Source organism: Ostrinia nubilalis, chromosome 8 (assembly GCF_963855985.1).
Source record: "Ostrinia nubilalis chromosome 8, ilOstNubi1.1, whole genome shotgun sequence".
Classification (NCBI taxonomy): Eukaryota; Metazoa; Arthropoda; class Insecta; order Lepidoptera; family Crambidae; genus Ostrinia; species Ostrinia nubilalis.
Window position 1 is genome coordinate 1,273,567 of NC_087095.1, and position 23,369 is coordinate 1,296,935.

General features: G+C 38.8%; 1 protein-coding gene across 1 annotated transcript in view; it reads right to left on the reverse strand.

Moving 5' to 3' along the window:
- LOC135073708 (V-type proton ATPase 116 kDa subunit a 1-like) overlaps positions 1-23,369 on the reverse strand; it is a 67,474-nt gene that overhangs the window by 38,555 nt on the left and 5,550 nt on the right. Inside the window, exons 4-6 of the mRNA XM_063967854.1 lie at positions 23,143-23,228; positions 3,200-3,326; positions 2,032-2,208 (exon numbers count right to left, since the gene is read on the reverse strand). Coding sequence (XP_063823924.1) covers positions 2,032-2,208; positions 3,200-3,326; positions 23,143-23,228 — 390 coding nt within the window. The remainder of the gene's footprint in view (positions 1-2,031; positions 2,209-3,199; positions 3,327-23,142; positions 23,229-23,369) is intronic.

Genomic DNA, 23,369 nt, shown 5'->3' on the forward strand with positions numbered 1-23,369 from the left:
CACTTCTATAAATAAATTCATTGGATGCAAATAGGAAGGAGTTCTGCAGAGACATCGCAGACGATTGATGTTACATAATTTTGCAGGCTGTTCTCAAGTGATTTTTCATGCCTATTCCGTATAGTAAGGGAATTTACATGATTGTTATGGCCCATTTATATTACTGGCAACACAGACACCGCTTAGGTGATTAATGCAGCGTTTAGAACGCAATTGTTCACATCACGCGTCTACTTTAGTGTGTCAAAGTCGCACGTAAGTATTCGGCGCCTTTTAACGATATACTTTACAACGAGTTCGACCCTGGGCTCTTTAAATTTTATTAATTATGTACAGGAGTATAGGTCAACTATACTTCTGATACAGCTTTTTATACGTGTCTCACTTATGAACTTCTTAACCTTCACCCCAAAGTATTTCATCTCTTTAGGTCTTTTTCTTGAAACAAAACATAAGAGTCGGTTTACGCTGTAAATCCCTCATTTAAACTGATTAAAATCCAGTTTAGGCATGAAATTAAAAATAATAGGTAAACACAGAATTAATTTGTCTATTATAATATTAGTACAATTATAAACAAATTGCCCCGCGCACGCGCACGCAATGCGCATAAATCACCAACCGTGAATAATATTATTGTGCAAAAATAAAAATATAAACTCATAAAAAAAACTCATAAAACACATTTTATTTTTGCAAGTAAGCTTTTAAAAGCACTTTTACACGTCCCAGTATTAATCCTACCACTGCTTCAGGAAAATAAATGGGCTAGTGCTGAAAAGAAGCAGCGCAAGAAACTAACGCCCGTATTCATAAACGATGCTTGCTTAAGGGAAGCAGCAAATCGAACGCACAGCGTTGAATAGAGCTCTGTGGTTGGTTCATATGTCACCCTGTGCGTCCACGCGCACTGTGAGACGTCATAGTAATGTTTGTGAATACGGGCGTCAGTCACTATGACATAAAAACTCAGTCAGACCTTTTAAAAAGTTTGAAAACTTCTGACAGGCTCATTATCCAACAATGGCAAGGTCGCCGAGCCCCAACCGATCGTTTGAGATTAATAGCATGCAAATCATTTAGCGCCGATCTGGAGCACTATTTATGGCACACGCCACGGCGACTGTAAATTATTGAGATTTACCAAACCGTAAACCGTGAGCGTATTTTACGATGGTTTGCTCAATTTAGGCCAAGTATATTCCTTTATGTGCCTTTTTACAACAGTTTGAGTGATCCATTAGATGGCCGCTAAATTGGTTAGCTGTACTGGTGAAAGAGCTCTCAATCGGGCGATGAACTTCTTTATAACCTTGCCAGGATAGAATGCGCGCCACCATATCGATCCTATACGACTTATCGTTGATAAAATTCCGCAACAAGATTTAATAGCGGCGCATTTCTTAGGCCTGCTGGTGTCTAATAAATCACCGTAAGCATATATCTTTAATCAAAATGAGCTGTAAAATAGTCCTTATGTGGATGTCTTACGTCCACCAAACGTTGGTCACAACGCCACTCGACCAATGTAAGGGTCTAGTTAGTAGAAAATTAGTATTGGCACCAACATTGGGACAAGTTAATTTCTAGATCCAAGAGTGTTCGAAGTCATCAGGACTTTGGAACAACATTGGCGCCAATGTCACAAAGGTTGGGTTGGGACAATCTGTGTTCTAGGTCCACACAGTGGACGAAGTTATTAGGACTTCGGGCCTCAAATGAACTATAGGCGTCTATCGTCTAACACAGTCTTTCCCAAAGTGGGCGATAACGCCCCCTTGTGGGCGCTGCAGGCTTAAAGGGGGGCGGTAAGAGACCCAGAAAAAAAAATCGGGATGTTGTGTAGAGGCTTGGGAGGCGTCATTTACTAGGAGGACTCTTAGACACCGACTGAGCATTCGACACTCGAGTACAAATAGGGGCGCTAAAAAGAATTTATTCTCAAAGTGGGCAGTAGACAAAATAAGTTTGGGAACCTCTGGTCTAACATAATCAAAAAGAGCTGTAAGCTAAAATAGCCCTTATGCCTACCGTGTTCAAGTCCTCGATCCTGGTCATCACGCCCATGGCCATCTCCCTCCTGTCAGCCGGCGCCTCGGGGCACGGGTACAACGTCGCGCGGAAGCCCTCGCAGATCTTCTTGACGCGAGTCTTGAGCTGGTCTCCTTGGAAGAAGATGATGAACACCGACTTGTAGACTTGGTCTGACTGGAAGAAAGATGGGGGAGGTGAGGAAAAGAACAGTGTTGATAAAAAGGCTTATTCCACTATTCCCCAAAAAAAAAACGCCAATTGGAGCTTATAATGTTAAAAATAAAATCCGAATATAACGGGGAATAGTGAACAAAAAGTTCATTAATCCCCGTTGACGGGGATTGCCAACGGGGAATAGTGAAATAAGCAGATAAAAAGTAAAAACATTACAAGAAACTTGTCTAAGGCAGTGTCCGTTTTTATGCTGGGACAAAGGAGTCTGCAATCCGATACCAAACACTCGTGACTCTTGACTTCATTGCGCGTCCAACAGCGTTACGGTATCTTTCTTCTGAGACAAACCTGGCCTTTACATATTGATTTTTATTGGTGGTATACACTGTAGCCTATATACACACACTATTACATGTGTGTTGCCAGTGATGGTATACGGATCTGAGACGTGGTCGCTTACTATGGGCCTCATAAGAAGGCTCAAGGTCATCCAAAGGGCGATGGAGCGGGCTATGCTCGGAGTTTCCCTGCGTGATCGAATCAGAAATGAGGAGATCCGCAGGAGAACCAAAGTAACCGACATAGCTCGCAGAATTGCTAAAATCAAGTGGCAGTGGGCGGGGCACATAGCTCGTAGAGACGATGGCCGTTGGGGCAGGAAAGTTCTCGAGTGGCGACCACGGGCTGGAAGACGTAGCGTGGGCAGGCCTCCTACTAGGTGGACCGACGATCTGGTAAAGGTCGCGGGAAGAGCCTGGATGCGGGCAGCGCAGGACCGTTCATTGTGGAAAACCTTGGAGGAGGCCTTTGTCCAGCAATGGACGTCATTTGGCTGAAACGACGATACACTGTAGATTCTGGTTCCTGGGTTTAACAGGAGTTACAGCGGTGTCGTGGTGGGAACAAGAGGTAAGAATAATTTCGTAGTATATTTAGTTCACCTTGTTGTGTGCTTTAAGATAAAGATAATAAGGATTTAAATGATACTTACAGAAGACGGATCCTCAAGTGGCGAGTCGATCTCCGCCTGCCTGAGGAAGACGTTGCCGCGGCACGCGCGCCACAGCATCCGCTCGAAGGCGGGGATGCGTTCGCGCAGGATCACGCCCGCGACGAAGCTACGCACGCACACATGTTAACGGCCGCACGGGGTGTAGTAATGAACCTTTGACACTAGCGATTTGACCAGTAGCAGAGTAAATACAAATGAGTAGGTCATCTTCATAGAAACGCACCGAGCGCGGTTTGTATGTGAGCGCGCCAATACGTATGCGGCGCGCACGCACACACTGACAAAATTTAGCGTGGATTAGCGGGGTGTTGCGCCGAACTTGCGCTCACATACAAACCGCGCTCGGTGCGTTTCTATGAAGATGACCTACTCATTTGTATTTACTCTGCCAGTAGTAAGAGCCAAAGCACGCGATGCGTTGCGACGATTTCGACGTAACGCGGGACGCGGCGCCGCAGATATTTCTATGTAAAATAACGCAGCGACTCCGCTCCGCAATGCATCGTGTGCTTTGGCTCTAATACGACGATGCATAATCACGTCAACCTTATACAGGTGGCCTATTCGTGAGTGAACAAACAAAAACGATTGATACTGCTGAGAAGCAAAAACTTCCCCAGGAACAATATCCTAATTCTTAAACTGAAACTTCTTCCACTTGGGAAAAGTTTCATTTGAGCAGTAGGAGGAATCAATCCCTTTGGTTTGATCAGCCACCAATGGGTCTCCTGTATAATAGCACGCCACGGTCTTGCTCTCGCCGGACAAATCACCAGTGTGAAAAGGCTCTTATAGCTGTCGCATGGTGTCAAATCTGCATGTGATGATATATCATAGGTTCTCATTATAGGTATACGGTTCTCTCATGACGAGAGTTAAAGGAGATTCCATTTGATGCAGATTTGATGTGTACGACAGACAAAAGACGTGTCGACAAAAGGATTTAGATTTGGCACATGCAATATTGAAATAATTTGATCCTTTTATCGCAACGTCAGATTCTACTTCCAAAAATGAAAGGGTTTTCTAAATGTAGCAAAAGGCTCTATTTAGTTATCAGGTGATACAAAAAATGCTCTATATCACCATGCTACTACTGAATGAGCAAAAGAAAATTCACTTTACAACAGGAAATTTTGAATGGTGGAAAACTTGAAACTAGAACCCTAGATATTCTATAAACTAGAAAGAAATATTGCAGCCTGTAAACATTTGGTAATAAAGGCAAAACAAATTTGCTTTTTGGCAAAACATTATTCGTTTTGATCTGCTTTTTACGACAGTCCATTCCACCATAAATATGAGTGTTTTATGATATTTACAGACTGCAAAGATCAGAGACGTTGATCTTATGGTTTCGTTTCTAAATCTTAGATGAGATTAGAATACCTGTAACTATCCGCCATTATGATAAACTGTTTTACTATAAATAGACAACCAACATTATATTTCCATTAAATAGTAATATTACACAAATACACAATAATCTCGGTATTATTTACGTTATTATCTCTAATAAATAAGTTAATCCATAAAATAAATAATAGATCCATAAAAGGAAAATGCACACGGATGTATTTTACGCTAAGAATACCTACATACTCAAGAAAACGCCATGACGCTACATTATGACGTTTTCATAGAAATATGTAGAAACCCATACATATCTAATCTTTATATTTATATTTTAATTTCCACAGAAGTTGTGATAGTAAGTATCACTGTCAAGGTGGAGATCGTTTAAGATAAGATGCCAGCTGTCATCGTTTCTACATGTCTGAAAATAAATAAAAAGAGTAAAACACGCGTAATGGGCATCCGTGCTGATAACGTCAGTCTGTGGTGGAAAATCACTCAATCGGCCAAACCGCAATGTTTATGTATGGAGTGCAGACAAAACATTTTTTTTTTCTTCTAAAAATCATTTTTTAAGACCTGAATAGCCACTATATGAGTTATTTGTTCTTATACACAAAGTTTGGAATTGTTTTTATTTTATAGAAATAGAACTAATACTTTTTGGAATCTATTTTTTTGTACATGGAGTCCATAGAAAGTTTATCAGTTCATTTTTTTTTTATAAAAACAAATGTTTTTTGTTCATAATTTATGATGTAATTTCACCCCCTTCCGGGATTCCTTTAATACAGTGTGGGCTGTGGGCCTTCGTAAACAGCAAAGTTTACACAGGGCCACACCTGTATACTATAGGATATTTGCTTGGTTGGTTTAAAGTTAAAAGTAGATGTGTCATTAGAGTTGATAGTGCCATTATACATTGTAGAGCCAACAGGTAATATTATTATTCATCTCAACTATGATAATGTTAACCTTCGCATATTGTGTATCTTTTATGGAAGTCCAATTATCATCTCACAGAGCGTGTAATTCCCGTAAAAGCAGTGTGAAATACCCCAAAAAGTGTAGTTTGGTGGTCAATTAGAACGACCCATTCACGCACTTTGGACCTGTTACAAGATACTGTGAATTATGACTGAGCTATCCGCGGAATCTACTACGTAACGGGGAATCACGATTGAAGGAAAATAAACCTCACACGGTAAATATTTAAGTTCAGATTTGAAACTACTGTATGGTTTCAAATAGCAGTTGCAATTTTATTGAATATGTTCATTAGTGATAGTGAATGCAACGGGACGGGCCTAACGACTGTGTAATAGACCAGTCGATTGGACTAATGGTGGGTGGTACATAGTACATACAAAGAATTCCCACGGCCCACGGTATTGTAGTCACCAACAGTGCTCAAGGTTTTCTTAATTGTGTACTTTGCAGAACACACCCGTTAGGTTCAACTAATCGACTGATATTAGTTCAGCAATTGTTGTAGGCGTTGGCAACCCTGAAGTCTAATTCAAATAAAATATAGGAGACTATCTGATAGGACTACAAATAAATGGACTTTTTACGTCAGAAAGGTCAAATAGTTGTACCTAAAATGTTAAAAACTATGAATGCCACTGGCTTTTGTCTGGAGTACAATCAAATTGTTCGCTAGCCTTCGCAAGCCTTTCACTGCGGCAAACTCAGTTCGTTGGCTCAATCTAATGGAAACTTCTTTTTAATCATTACACTGAAGTACATAGAGCGTCAGTTAGGCCCGGTTTCCACCAAAGCTGAGACAAAATGCGTTTGAAATTTAATAATAACCAATCAGATTTCCGAACCGAAGCTGATCGGATAACGAACTCTGGTTATTCAAACACATCTCTCCTCTCAATTTTGGTGGAAACCGGGCCTTAGACATCTTAAAAACAGTACAAGATATAGGAATTAAAAACACTAATACTATGTCAGCATTTCATGGCGCCTTTAGGTAATAGGTAACCAACTGCTCAGTTTCCTCACGGTGACGTAAGGTCACCTTGGCAGGGGCCCAAGTCGCCGCACGTGAGTTTATATTCGTCTACTGGAAAGTCTGCTTTTTTCTAACGCACAGACACGGGCTCCAGCCGTCTCGTGAACTGAGTACGATTTAACATGTCTAGGGTGAACGTTTTTTTAGATAAGTATAAAATTGCAAACTAACAGACTCCTGAAAAATCCGTTCTCATAAAATAAAATCTTTTTAATATGGGGTATTCATTTCACTCTTAGATTGGGGATATAGGTAACACAAATTAACCACACCAAACTTCCCTTTATTGGGTCCTTTCCAAAATATGAGGTTTCAGCTTTTTAGCAACATTACCTGTGGTACGTAATGATGAATACATGCGAGTCATTTAAGACGATTATGGGCTCTCATAAAGTATGACATAGGAGATGTTGTGCCCACACACTGAAAGTCGTTAAATGTCCTTTCTTAGTATAGCTTGACATGTAATAACAGTCACTATGAAAAAGCATGTCAATAAATAAATTGTGTCTGAGAGCATTATAATAGGTATCCGTCAAGGAAGATCAAGATGTAAAGCTTAAGAGTCACACAAAGGGTTTTAAAGAGTTTGATGTATAGGGATTTATCTAGCCAAAGTAAACATTTAAATTGAGTGATTTACATTAATATATGGCCGGAAAGTACACCCCTTTTCACGTTGATTGATTTAAAGTCGGCTGCAGTTAATTTACATGTCAAATTGATGTATGAAACCAACAAATCAAAGGAAATCGTTTGAGCACGCTTTGTGAGGATAATTGCCTAGTTATTTTACAACTTGAGCCATCGTTTAACAAGTCGTGAAACTAATGCATAGATATATCTCCATCGGTAACTAATATCATAGTAAAGATAGAGGAAAAATAATATTTACTATACTCCACATGGGATTGTGCATGTACAAAATTCAACAACCACTGCACGAATTTTAAATGATCTTCAGTAGAATCTAGTGGACAATGTTCACAAATTTTCTTAGTGTACCTTAAGAGCGTTTACGCCGTTTGGCGCAAAAACAGTACTTTTTCAACTCGTTACAATCATTAACCAGTAATATTACAAATATGTTATAGGCATAAATAGTTAAGCAATTTCGTCGTCTAAATAGTTAATTGAGAAAATATTGCGATTAGTTTAGTATTTAAGAATTCTATCAAGATAAGTCCACACAGGTTTTGTAAATTTCCACTTTAGCGTCAGTTTCCAAGCTGAAATTTTTATAAAAATACTGTGAAAACGATTTAACAAACATTTATATCCTATAGCATAGATCCTTGGGCAAATAGTTATCTGAGAAAATTTTTAGATTTAAGCATTTTACAATAAGAAATCACAAATTAAAAGAACGTGAAATACCCAAAAATCAAAGTGATTTTTTCACCAATATTCTTCCTTTATTCAACACAAAAATAGCTTAATATAATAGAAGAATATCTTATCTAAAATATTTATTTTGAAATTTAAAATAATTCATTGTAATTTTTTTTCTATGAGTATTTGAAAAGTACTATAAAACGCCGCGCACGAATCGTTCAAATTCAGTCCGCCTCGAGGCGTTCCAGAGTGAAGTCACGTCGCTCGGTGCTCTGCTGACATGTGTCACGCGTACGTTGATCTTTGACAGGTAGCTGGACTTTTATAGTGTATCCGCAAAATCTTGGTGGTAGATTTTGCGATCACGTTGTAATTAAAATATTTTATTGTTATTTTTCATTACAGTCTATTTTTACTACAAATTCTATTTCAGACGTAATGAAAAATAAAATTAAGTTATTTTTAGCAATGAAACGAAAATTTGGAACAGCAAGTTATGTATGTATACTAATATTATAAAGAGGAATAATACTAATAATAATTTATTTGCCATAAATAGGTGGTTACAGAATAGTTAATAGAAATTCTCTGCCAGCAGGGTCCCACCTAGTTGTAGGGGGAACATACACAACATATTACAGTCGGAAAATCGTTGTATTGTAGTTAGTTGGACAGTGGTCATTTGACGGCCACTTGAATCGTCTCACCCCTAAGCTTTTGGCTACCGCCGGCGCACTAAGCCGGTTGATGCCTAATCTCGGAGGCCCGGCCGCACTGAGTCGCTGACTATACTTTTGCGTCGCGCGTTATATGGTCCTATATGGGGCTCGAGTATGGCACAGTGCTGTGTAGTCGTGGAGCATCCTACTGTTCAAAAAAGCGCAACGCATGATATCACTGAGGCACAGGCTGAGGTAATTCGTGGATACCGCATAGTATCCGCAGTCCGTCTATTCCCGGTTGTGGACACTGACTATGTCCCTACTGAGGATATTGGGAAAAAAAATATTGTCGACGTATAACAATCCTACTAATATTATAAATGCGAAAGTTTGGATGTCTGGATGTTTGTTACTCTTTCACTCAAAAACTACTGAACGGATTTTGTTGAAACTTTACAGTATTATTGTTTATAAACCAGACTAACATAATTATAGCTTATAATTTATGACGATATGTGACAAATAAATTTCAATAAATAAATAAGACGTGTCTAAAAAGCGCACAAACTACTGTTTTTGACGTTCATGCGGGGGAAGCCGTGAAACGCCATCTATCAACATGATATCAAACAACAGATTTTACGAACTAAGGAGTAAAACGAGGTCCACGCGTACGAGGTCGCGGGCGGCCGCTAGTTCAAAATAAAATTAATAATAATTTTGTATTCGTCTGGTCTTACTTGACTTTTACTTTACGTATGTCATGCACGATGACATTTGCGTCAATATTTGTGTACGTCCCCACTAGGCATAATTGGGATGTATTTTTCTAATTTGTCATAAGTTGTGAGAAAGCCTGTAGCTACAACTGGGAAAGTATGTGTCGCCACTGGTGACAATCGATATTATTTATGCCATTTATCCGCAGTGGCGACAAAGCTAGTGTCGACAACCGAGAATAGACGCCAGTTGCGAGGTGACCATAGGTCCCAAGGGGAAATGTACGTGTACGTGCACCACGAGAGGTGGAAACCAAAAGGTAGAGGCTTGAGGATCTAGGCCCTAGAGTGCTGAAGGGTACGCCTGGCCGTCAGTCAAATTTTACGTCGCACCATAGGGGCAGTTCTGCATGTATTAGAGGAGTGGGTGCGACGGCATGATCACCTCACACAAAGGGCGACCCAGGTTCTACCGGGCCATGGGTGCTTCGGGCCATTCCTCCACCGTATAGGCCGAGAGCCAGTGGCGGATTTACCAATAGGCCAAGTAGGCCAGTGCCTAGGGCGGCAGATTTAGAGGGGCGGCAAATTTAGCAATTTTTTTTTACAGGAAAAAAATATATAATTATACGTATACCTACACAATCCATATATAAATAAACGATTAATAAACGCACTGTAAAATATACTTAGGTACTTATGTGATCATGAATTTTAAAATATTCCAATAGCGTTTCAATCAAAATAAAATAAAAAACTCTTAAGTAACACAGGATCTTCGGAGCCTAGCACGAGCACCATCTCTCCACAACTTCGTGTATATTGTTTTACAGAGAAGCCCAGAAGAAAATTCACTTTTGAAAATTCAAGGAAACTAAAACTGTACATTTTTGTAGAACTTAAGCTATTGAAATTTAAAGGAAATTTAGTGCAATTTATTTTAAAATTTACTTTCTTTTATAAATTTTATCGTACATGTGATTCCCTTGACGTTTACAACATTCGGTCAACATACATCAATATTTTGGAAAACTTTCGTAAGCGCTCCTGCACACGACGCCACTACCGCGCCGCCGCCTCCGCGCCGTCGCCGCGCTTTTGCACTGTTTATACGCGCCGCGTAAACACCGCTGCCGCGCAGCCGCCGCGCCGCGCGCGAAATTATGCTTTGTTGGCGCGGTGGCGGCGCGGCGGCGGTTTTACTCGGTGCGTATGAACAGTGCAAAGGCGCGGCGACGGCGCGGTGGCAGCGTCGTGTGCAGGAGCCCTTAGAGTTACCTCAAAATGGATTCAGGATGGATGAATGCTGCAGAGTTTTTGGATTATTAGAGTATACTCTGCTCATAAGGTAACCTCACAAAAAGAAGTCTGCTGGAATGAGATTAGCGCTTCTTAGAGGCAGTGAGATTTCACCACTGCTTAATTGGTTTGTTGCATTGAAAGGATGATTAATTTTTGAGAGCGCTATACTGGTAGGCTGAAAAGCTTTTTGATTTCAAAGCTGCAAGATTTGCAAGGTTAAGACCGGAGCACTTGGTTTCATCAAGATGGGGCTACGTGTCACACTTCAACTGAGAGCATTTAGATGGTAAGAGACATGTTCCCACAAAAAATAATTTCAGGCAGGGGTGACATCTCCTGGTCACCAGGAAGCCCTGATCTCACTCCAGAAAATTATTTTTTGTGGTGTTACAATAAGAATAGAGTATACTTTTATAATTCAACAACCATGCAGCAATTGAAGCTGAGCATTCGGCAAAAAATTGAAAATAGGTTTCAAAGTAATTCTGACGAACGCATTCCAAGATTTTGATGTATGTTGATCGAATGTTGTAAGCGTCAAGGAAATCTCCTGGGCGATGTAATTTAATAAAGGTAAATTTAAAAATAAATTGCATTAAATTTTCTTTAAATTGCAATAGTTAAAGTTCTATAAAAATGTAGGTAAGTTTTCGTTTCCTTGAATTTTCAAAAGTTAATTTTCTTCTGGGCCACCCTGTATTACCAAGCCTTGGTCTTTCTGTTTACCTTTAAGTAGTTCTTAGCTAATTATACTGGATATAGCACTTCGCATGGCTCTGTGCACACCGGTGACAAATTGTTCAGATGAGAAGCTTTTCTTGCTTAAAACGGGTTAAAAACTATCTACGATCTACTTTGAGCTCAGACTTTAAGTCAAGAAAAGCTTATAGGCCAGTAGAATCAAACACAAAAATGAATTAAATCGGAAATAATTCCTACTAAAGATTTTAGTGCTTTAATGGCTTCATTAGTTGCCCATAAAGACTCTCCTAGGTTTTCGACTTCGACGGAGTTGTGCTTAAGTGGTGGGGGCTCCCGAAAGGGGCGCTTTTTCGGTTTTCAGGTTATACCGCGTAAAGGACTTACCCTATCGAAAAGTGGTCTTCCTGACGGTTGAAGGGCATTTAATCCTGCATTAAATAAGACCAAATTCATATGTTTTGAACAAACCTTTCTCGTGCAAATGTTCGGCGAAGTAGAAAATATGTGTATAATTAATGACCCTCTCCACGTCCAATGGCTCGTTACCCGTAGGCTTCCAAGTCTTGAAAAGGAGCGCCTCAACCAGTGTAACCCTATCAAGGCTTACGAGCTGGATGCGCCTATCCTTGTTCGTCCCAGCCGTTCCTGAACTGCGATTGCTGCATCTCTTCCTGGCACTCACCTGAACGACTCTGTGTTACCTACTGTGGCTGCCCCTCTTCCTTGTATCCTCCTGCAGGACTACGTTGCCTAGCCGTATTCATGGTCTAAGGTTCGACGCCAAAAATCAACAACAACAAGTTCATATTAAAACGCTGAATAGTTTTGTTTGTTTGTTTGAACGCGCTAATCTCAAGAATTACTAGTTTGATTGAAATAATTATTTTTGTGTTGAATAGCTCATAAATTGAAGAAGGCTATAGGATATATACAATTACTCTACAACTAATAGCAGTAAAGAAAAATGTTGCAAGCACGGAAAATAGTATTTAAACTATTTTCACGCGTACGAAGTTGATTTTGTGGGGTCGAACATTGGACCAGGCATATGGCTAAGCAATGCAATCGTACAGGTGGGTACAAGGAAGAGGGGCAGCCACATTAGGTAACACAGAGTCGTTCAGGAGAGTGCCAGGAAGAGGTGCAGCAACAGGTGCGAGGTTAAGGAACGGCTGGGACGAACAAGGATAAGCGAATCCAACTCGTGAGCCTTGACAGGGATACGCTGGTTAAGGCGACCCTTTACAAGGCTTGGGAGCCTACGGGTAACGAGCCATTGGACGTGGAGAGGGTCATTAATTATACACATATTTTCTACTTTGCCGAACATTTGCACGAGAACGGTTTGTCCAAAACATATGAATTATGCAAGATTAAATGCCCTTCAACCGTCAGGAAGACCACTTTTCGATAGGGTAAGTCCTTTACGCGGTATAACCGGAAAACCTAAAAAGCGCCCCTTTCGGGGGCCTCCACCACTTAAGCACAACTCCGTCGAAGTCGAAAACCTAGGAAAGTCTTGATCTTAAAGCCATTAAAGCAATAAAATCTTTTGTAGGAATTATTTCCGATTTAAAATCTAATTCATCTGGCCTATTAATGCTTCATCTCTTTTGTGCATAGAGTCAGAACTTATGAAAAAGATTTCATACGTCGATATTAATTAATGATTTTGCAAATTTAAAATCTCGCAAGAAAATAATGTAAAACTTATTTGATCTCATTGTCTGTCACCATTAACTGAATTGTTAACATGTTATATTTTAATAGAAATTGTTTGTATTGTTTTTAAACTGTTAAGTCCAATAAAAAATATTTATCAAAAACAATGTTTACTGACCACACATTTTTAAGTCATGCCTTTGCCCACCTTAGGATTAGTACATACTGCTGTTTTAAGGTCAACATTAAACTCTTCGTTACATAGCGGGTTGCAATAATAATCTAGTAACTGACAGAAATATCATTAAGTTCACAATCATACTAATAACGGGATTAAACTATAACGTATTGAATTTCAAAAGTCAGTAGGTAGGGGCGGCAAAAATTGAATGGCCTACTAGCGGCAAATTTGTAAATCCGTCACTGCCGAGAGCCTGTAGATGGTTGTCAGTTAACACTGCAGTCTTGGCACGTGAGTCACCGCAGCAGACTGACACGCTCAGCCTAAGCCTAAGCGAACGAGCGGCGGTTGGAAATGACCTCTCCCTACCAATCGGGAAGAGGCGTGAGATAGATAGATAAATTGTTTATTTGTTGTAACACACTTTTTTTAATGCTTTTAACACACACATTATGTATGGTTGCTATTGAAATTCAATTCAATATCGAAATAAAGTTAGTTAGTCAAGAAACACACTAGGTGACACCACTGGTATTTTGTTACACAGGTTAGTAATAATTTCAACAGTTGCAACATAACAAAAGTGACAAAACAACATAAGATAAAGATGAATAGCGTTTCAAATAGTTCCCTGCGTCAGAGTGATGTGTGCCGCAGCGATGCAATGCAAAAAGCAAAGAGCTCAGTATAAACACTACCCTCAAAAGGGCAGAACACTGATTTTCAGCTTTTGCTAGAGAACGCATGAAGCGTACAGGTAAGTCAAAGTCAAAAGTCAAAGTCAAAATTTCTTTATTTGTTTAGACCAATAAATAGTTCTTACAAATCGTCATTTTGCTCTTAAGGAGCCTCTACATGTCTCATAATCTTTTTACCCTACCAGCGCTTCGAGACCAACATTTGGCAAGTGCTGAGAAGAAGCGCCGCAACAAACTCAGTCACCACTGTCTGCCGGTTAATATAAATAAATAGAAATAGCAGTAGTAGGTACATTCGATTCAGGAGCAGTTCACTGAATTTACCATGCATTCTTGTATAGTGTATCTTATAAGAATGGGTATACAAAATTGCGTGGCATATTAAACAAGGTAGTGACGTGCTAATATCTAGACTTACAGATTACATACTCAAATACTAGTAGAAATGACTCGCATACATAAGTTGGAATAACTTGGATTGACCAGTCCCCGAAAGCAGCGCCTGTTCACAGACATGACGAGTGAATGAACCCGCTCGCTTTCGGAAACAATATCTACATTAGTATAAAATATACGATGAGACAAATAATCTTATGGTATAGTGTGCTTACTTTCTGTGAAAGTGTTCTTTCACAGAAAGAAGCAGTGGAATGGGGGAGCGAGAGGCCTCAGCCGACACTCCAGTTATCCGCCGCCGACACCCTGGGCGCAAGAGGACAGCTTATGGTCTCCAACTGTCCCTTCCTAACAGGCCTCGGTCGCTAGACATGGAGGTGTCTGGTGGCGGCTAAGGACGAATGCTACAGGCAACAGCCAATGGCGATGTCCCGCGTTCCCTCATATCACTCATATGGATCATGGCAGAAACAGTCAGGTTTTTAGTGGGTGTAGGGGCTACCCACCTTCTGGTAGGAAGAACCCCACATAACCCACTAGCTGCCCCCGCAGCTGGTGGGTATGAAATTTTATGCATTTTCCGGATAAAAAAAGTATAGTAAACAGGAAAAATTTGTTTTGAATAGAACCGATTTGAAAAAATCTCTCACCATTAAAATTTAAATTTTTTTCTGCTGAACATAGGCTGTATAAAATATTCTCAAAATAGTAAAAAACCTTTGATAATTTACTATTTGATAAAGAATTTACGTATTTATTATTGATTAGGACTAATGTATACCATTATTTATAATTATGGAGTCGGTGTTGGAAGATTTGAAGATTTTATAGTTTCCTTGAGCTGTCACTTGACAGCCTGGCACACTTTTACGATGGTGGATCAAAGTATTTTGGTTTGACTATAGAGCGTGAGAACACGCACACAGTCATAATTATTTTAGTGTGAATAAAAATAGCATCGGAATTACCTAAACTTGACATGCCACGCTAGACGTAAACGCTCTTAAGTATTTAAAGATCCATTATGGGAAGTCGTCATTTTGTAGTAGGTCGATCTGAATTCCAACTCTAATAGGAATTAATCTCTTTTAGGCTATTTCTGTATCTTAATTGGATGTGTAATGCTTTAAAAATACGCAGTATCGCAAAATCTAAGTGGACATAGTATAAATATAGGCACTTACCGTGTTCATATTTTTTACTATGTCATCGTAGCAGAACACATTTAACCTTGCGATTCGCCATGTTTTTTACTTCCACCGAGGAAGCCAAAACTTGCACGGCAACCTATTTTGATGACAGGTACCTCTTTTGATTATCATTTACATCGTTTGATTCTGCATGATACCTTATTTACAAGGTAAGTAAGAACCTAAGTAGTATAAAACATCTGGACCTTTTCAAGATAGGTCCAATATTTTGGATCATTTTGAAGGTATTATTATGTAGCGTTTAACCTACCATTTGGCTTATAGTATTATTTACCAACGAAAAAAATACATTTTGTTGCATTTATCTGCTAGAATTTGGTTACATATTCTAATCTCATAAAAACAGTCATAAGTGGATAAAATATCTTAAAATTAACAATAACATCAACGTCTCTTAAAACTATAAACTAGACCCATATCATTGGATGGACTCGTGTTATACATTCGCTGAAAATAATAATAATAGACCAGGTAATTTCAGAGTGTATTTGTGTGTAAGAATATAGAAGCCTTCTAAAATGAGGACAAGGAGGCAAGTATTTGGTATCGCCAGTTAATTTAAAATTACAATTAGGGAAGTAATTTAATTAAGCCAACTAGTAGTGTTCATTCAGCTGTAAATAGTTTTCCAAAGAATTTGAATTTTATATGCCTTGAGAACCGTCTTTTTTATGTACTTTACGATATTTGTTCACATGAAATCACAATAAACGTGCACAAAAATGCACCCAATGTCCATAATGTTTTATTATCTCACAAGCTCTTACAAATAGTTATAAAGATACAATTTAAACAATACGTTACACAGACAGACAATGAATGTTACGTGTGAAACATAAAATAAGGACGCTGCGATTTTATGATACTATAAAATAGACATAATAACTCAGTAACGACACTGCATAGTGATAATGTGAACTTGTCTAAATTCCTGCTCATTTTATTTAAATTAAATAAATATTAGACACTGGTGGTATTTCCTGACTATCTATGTACATAGATGTAAACACTAGAGCCTCAAAGATGGCGAGCCATCGTATTCGTATCGCCACAACAATCCACACTGCTGACGACCACGACCCTCTTTCAAGAGTGATATCGACTGAGAAGAAGAACAGAACTTAAAGCTTTCTGTCTTATACTTAATTTTTTCCATAAATACAATAGCTGAGTTATGTGAGACTTCTATAATATGTGCCTTAATCAGAAACAGCTATCTGTTGAAATTCAAACTGTTTATTGTGAAATCACAGTTTAACATAAATTCGGTCATAATTCTTTCTAGGAAAGATCAGCTGTTACAACAACGTATCTTCTCCTTACTTAGAAACCGTTAAGCGCATCCTCTCTGTGTAAACACTTGCCATACAAATAATATGTTTCGGATATTCTTATCTCATCACGACACACGACATAACAGTGTGAATGCCTTCTGAATAACAGTTATCCGACTACCGACCTGCAAGCCAACGAATGTCGTGACTCACACATTCTCGCTTAACTGGAAATGTATGATGATTGTCCGCTCAATACGTGTGAATTAAAAAATTCACATTCTCGGAAAAAGTTTTCAAAACAGCTGAGCTGATCTTAATGGACTAACTAAGGCTAAATAAATAATTTGGAAAGGCCTGAAATCTCATCGCCCCGTAAGTTTCGCCCCAAATGAACCTGTTCGCCATACTTTTAGGCAAAGGAGCGAAAGCTTAGGGGCGGCTTTCGAGACCTTGAAAAGTGTCAACATGGCAACAACTAAAAATAATTCTGTTGAAACGAGATGAGTAACAGATGTTTCATTTATTATGTCACTGTCTGCAATTGTGATACAGCGGCGTAATTTATCATGAATCCGGCTGACATACTAAATACTAGCAGCAGATAGTTTTTATGGAAAAATTCTGTGTTTGATAGATATTGATGACAATACGTTGTCGATACCGATAATGAGCACGCGAATTGATTGCTTAAGGAGCTGATTTGTTTACAAGGGTAAAGTAAAGTTACAAGATTTAAGTTTTTAATTCATCATCATCATCATTTCAACCACAGGACGTCCAATGTTGAACATAGGCCTCCCCCAATGATTTCCACATCGCCCGGTTGGTAGCGGCCTGCATCCAGCGCCTTCCAGTCACCTTTGGGGCATTTCACGCGAAGCGGACAGCGAAAATCAAGTCAGGTTTTGGATTTTGTTCATATTTGGATTAAATGTACTGCTATATAATCTGAATGGATGTGCATCATTATATTTTTTTTATGAAGCTTAGTTTATTTTTTATGAGCGTTCAAAAAATTGGTAAAATTTTAGGAACAGATTTTTCTGAAGCTATTACTGCTATTATTACATTTGATTAAAAACAAACTGACTATTGGACTTTAGAGAATAAATAACTGTGTTTCTTACTATTTACTACAAATTTGAAATTTCTTTTTTGTTCACATAGAAAACCGGAAGTAAAGTTTTAAAATCGAATTTTACAAAACTTCGGTATTTTTATTTTTTTTTATTTTTATTTTAAAACATACCTAGTAGTCTATAAATAACGTGTGTAAAGTTGTAGAATGGAGTCTGTATTGGTTTTTGATTTAGACGCAGTACAGTGCGAGCGCGCCGCAATGAGCGTCATACTGGCTATCGACATTTGGCTACTGTATAAAAATTATTTGTTCGAAAACAACTGAAACGTTAATATTGTTGCATGCATACTCTTAAACAATTATAATTTTGACTCGGCGAACTTCGTACCGTCTTACAGACAATGATTGTTGGCATTGAGATGGTATTACGTCGCAGACCACCCACAACTTATTGGATAATACTATTAAAACATTACCCTTCTTTTTGGGTAGTCGGGATATATTAGTCCGGGGTGCCAGTTAACTTCATGCCAAATTTCATTAAAATCTGTTCAGCCGTTCTTTGTTTTATACATAAAACAAAGTCGTGTTGGTTACACGATTTATAAGTCAAGAACGGTTCGGCAGATTTTGATGAAATTTGATATGGAGGTAGCGAGCCAACTACCTAAAAAAGAAGAATTATGTTTTTAGTGTATTATTCAATAAGATGTGATGTGGGTAGTCCGCGACGTAATACGCACCATCTCAATGCCAACAATCATTGTCTGTTAGACGGTACGAAGTTCGCCGAGTCAAAATTATAATTGTTTAAGAGTATGCATGCAACAATATTAACGTTTCAGTTGTTTTCGAACAAATAATTTTTATACAGTAGCCAAATGTCGATAGCCAGTATGACGCTCATTGCGGCGCGCTCGCACTGTACTGCGTCTAAATCAAAAACCAATACAGACTCCATTCTACAACTTTACACACGTTATTTATAGACTACTAGGTATATTTTAAAATAAAAATAAAAAAAATTAAAAATACCGAAGTTTTGTAAAATTCGATTTTAAAACTTTACTTCCGGTTTTCTATGTGAACAAAAAAGAAATTTCAAGTTTGTAGTAAATAGTAAGAAACACAGTTATTTATTCTCAAAAGTCCAATAGTCAGTTTGTTTTTAATCAAATGTAATAATAGCAGTAATAGCTTCAGAAAAATCTGTTCCTAAAATTTTACCAATTTTTTGAACGATCATAAAAAATAAACTAAGCATCATAAAAAAATTATAATGATGCACATCCATTCAGGTCATATAGCAGTACATTTAATCCAAATATGAACAAAATCCAAAACCTGACTTGATTTTCGCTGTCCGCTTCGCGTGAAATGCCCCCTTTATGAGATCGTCGATCCACCTTGTGGGAAACCTTGTAAATCAATTATTGAGAACTCAACTTGATGACACGTTCACGTGTAACCACATGATAATGTAATGGAGTAGTCAACCTGTATAATCCAAATTGTGTTTGGATATGTAATGTACATAAACATTGACCGCTAAAGCCTTTTAACCTTGACTTTGATTCACGTAACTGTACACCATTAAAACTGACTTTAAAAAGATAATTTACCAAATGGAACTGCTGTATTGACCATCAATACTTCCCGTTACACCATTTTACATATTGAATGAAACAGTTAAAGTTACTACACGAAATAAGGCTGATTTGTAAGTAAAAATACAAGTGTCTACAAATTAGAGTCTTTAGGCCTAGGCTTTGAATGGTTGAGATTTTGAAATATCAGAATCCTTTTCTAAGTTACTGAATAAACTCATTCAGCAATTTAGGGTTGTTTTTAAAATCTATACATGGTATCATTTTAAACTTAAAATAGAACTCTTATCAACACATACCTAGTTGCAGCAAACAACAAAAGAAACAAATACACATAATAAGTACAGTTTGCCTGAATCATAACAATGTCCCGAGCAAATAAAACGAAATAAGAACAATGCATAGTGGTCGCGGACATGTGATTTGTGACTCAGCGTCATCGGTTAGATATCCAAGCCAGTCCAGTATAATCCACATTTTGTTAAAGTAGGTATCATTGTCGACCCATCGTTGTCATGTCAATTTATTACTGTACTGATATCATTCCTTATCATCCTAGCTACTTTTATTAAACTAGTCAATTTGCTTTTAACTGAAGTTTTACAAGTGACGTTATCTTGCGAATTTATAACTTATCCAAAGAATTTAGACACACAAAATGTTATCGTTTATCATCAAAATATATCCCTTGGCGTAATCTTGGGCATTACGCAAATTTCTGAGAAAATCTGAAGTGAATTCGAGATATATTTCGAGATAGAATCTGTGAGATCATATTTATCATTCATCAATTCATCGTAATTTCAAATTTCAATATCCAGCCAATTGTTATTGTTTTGACGGCACTCATATTGAACTCGCAATCGAGTTATATCGAGCTCACCCAACAGATAAGTAAGTATTTTATCTGATTCCACTATACGTACGACCTAAATAGAGACGAGGGCTCGTAATCTTCACACTCTCACGGAAGTGTTCCAAGTGCAATAAATGACATAATAAAAGGACAGCACTACAACTAATTGTAACCGCATTGTTATCGTAAATGAAAATAGAATGGGCGCAGTCTTCACAAGAGATATTGTGCGTGGCGTCACAATGCCGGCTACGGTGTGATAGCGTATTAATAACCATACATGGAACCGAGACAACTCTCGAGGCATTGTGATGGTAACTAAGCGTAAAATAAACAGATTACACACAAATGCGACTCGTGTACCGTGGCCATTTTCTACGTGGATTTCGCCAATGCGTTCAACACTGTACCCAACTGGAATTGGAAAACAGTTGAGCACGCGTTCGACGAATTCATCAACTCCATACCTGACCAAACCAAGGTCAATGGAAACTTTTATACTTTGACAGACTATAATAGAACAGTTTCATTCAATACATTCGATTGGTAACGCCGAACAATTTGTTATTTGAATACCAATGCTACACGAATGAATAACACGAGTAAACTGAAAAATATACACAAAAATTAAAATTATATTAATATCTAAGACACTCGTACCAAGACGCTGTTAGAAACTTTCTAAAGAAAGTTGCGACGTATATTCGTAACTCACAACTTTTTCTGGTATACTACAGGTTAAGGACTATCACAGGGTTCATGAATAGGTCCACAATTATATTTATACTTTGTACTATTTAAAAACTGAAAGAGAGGAAAGGAAAAAGTGTGAGCACGAAAAAGACCGAATATTTCAGCATTTACAATGTTTGCACCTAAGTCCATTATCTATTCTTGAAGTCCAAGTTACCTCACACGCACATTTGTTTAATAGATTAACATAATAATTGCAGTACGGAAGTGAAGTGTTAGTAAGCCAAGTGAGAGTGTGTTACTTTGAATTCCCATGTGCTCTGGACAGAAGTGAAAGAAGTTGTTGTTGTTGACTTGTTTCAGCTCTGCCTTAGAGGCCCGGGTGCTCATCCACACGCCAATCATCCACATACAACATATACCAGTACCCGCCACAGCTACCGAACCAACTACAGAAATAATACAATGTACACTACTAACCAAGGCAGGAATTCCAAGGATTCTTGCTTATCCCGTAAACTAGGAATAAATCAAGCAGTTTAGCTAAATTTACAAGTTAATTAAATTATAAATAAGATAAGGAATTTAAAAATTTTCTTTAGTAAGGGCACATTTCTTAAAAACGGGGGTTCAAAATCTTATTTATCGTTATGGGACTCGATGATGACAGTTAATCTTCATGCAATTTTCATTTGATCTTTATTAATTTCTCAATCAAATATGTGATATCAATAAGTGACATAAAGATGTTACAACATTTTAGGGATTTCAAACTTGTTAGATTACTGTATTGATTTTATCAAGGGATTGCATTAAGTGCGTAAGTCGTATTTACTTAGAGATGTTCACATAGAGCTGAAGAAAGCATTAGGGTCTAAGCATTATCTACACCGTATGCTTCTGTCAATGTTAGCGTAGTGTGTGTGTTGTCAAATAGTAATCTGTCACACTATGTGAACATCTTGATCGAAAGCACTTACGTCGGCTCGTGCGACATAGTTTGAGAGTCATTATTCGCAAACATTTGACGTTCAATAAAAAGCAGAGCAGCCCGAGACGACAGAGTGCAATCGATTTTAGCCTCACTGTGCCTGGACACAGAAACCGTAACTGCGTCCAGCTACAGTCGACCTGGATCCACGTGGACCAGACTCGTGGGATCGGTGTCACTCTAGTGCCGTATGTACACACGCATACATACCCTAGTTGGACGTGCCCCATATGTTTGTTCGGGTCGTCGGATATCAGGGCGCGCGTCATCGACTCAGTGGTACTGGCACCACCCTCGTGCTATCGGACAAACATAAAATGTACAGACAAACTGCCCACGGACGCCCACGGAAAGCGGACCCCAAACAAACAATCACCGCACATGTCCCCAATGCCTGTTGTAGGAAAAGTAGCGCCAACGCGTCTCTGTGAAACAAACCCTCGTACTACGCGTTCGGTGCTCTTACAACCTAGCTACACTACGGAACATTAAGCAACCTGTATTGTTAGTCGGTTTCTACTCCGTAATATTTGTGTTTCAATACATTGTGAAAGTTACATCAAATAACGAGTGACGTCTCTGATAGCTGGACGAATGTTGATCATATCGTGATGCTAGACTACGTATAACATGAACATAAAAATCATAATGCATGCATATGACAAAGTATACAGAAAGCATGACGGAATGAAAACGGAAAAATAAATACTGATAACGTCTACCACGCACGTTACGACCTGGAAAACCTTCCGCTACCTTCAATGGACTTCAAAAATAAATCATGTTCCGGATAACACTGTTAGTTAAAACTCACTCAGGCAGCAATTGGTTAGCACTCTCCACATGGGACTCAGAACTATCTCGAAGCCGACAGAACGTATCCGAAGGGTGTCTGCGGTGCTATTCTAAGCTCATTCCATCACACAAGAAGTCAAAGAGAGGTGTTATGTTGATGATATACTATAAACCGGCCGACTCCAATGCTTGCCTGAGTGGTGATCGGTAGACTCCCGTATCAGCGTCACAGTACAAGCGCTGCAAAAATAATATAGCTCTAGGACACGCTTTTACTTCCACGCTGTGAGAATTTGGAGTCCCCGGCCGAATGTGGTGGAAGTTGGGAGCGTAGAAGTAAAAGTAGGTCTGGGAGCGTTGAATGAAGGTGCATACCCCAGCTTGAGCGCTTGCCCGCCCGCCATGAGTCCCTCCTCCCCTAGCAGGGTGACCTGCTCCTCCTCGCGCGACGGGTCCGCCATCTTAGACACACGCCGGCGCAAGGTCAGTGGCGTCCAGGCCCAATGTCACATTCTACTCGCCCGTGAAATCTCAATTACTACCGTAAAAATACTAATGGCATGACAATTAGCTATTATAACGTAACACTGGACCGGTCCGAA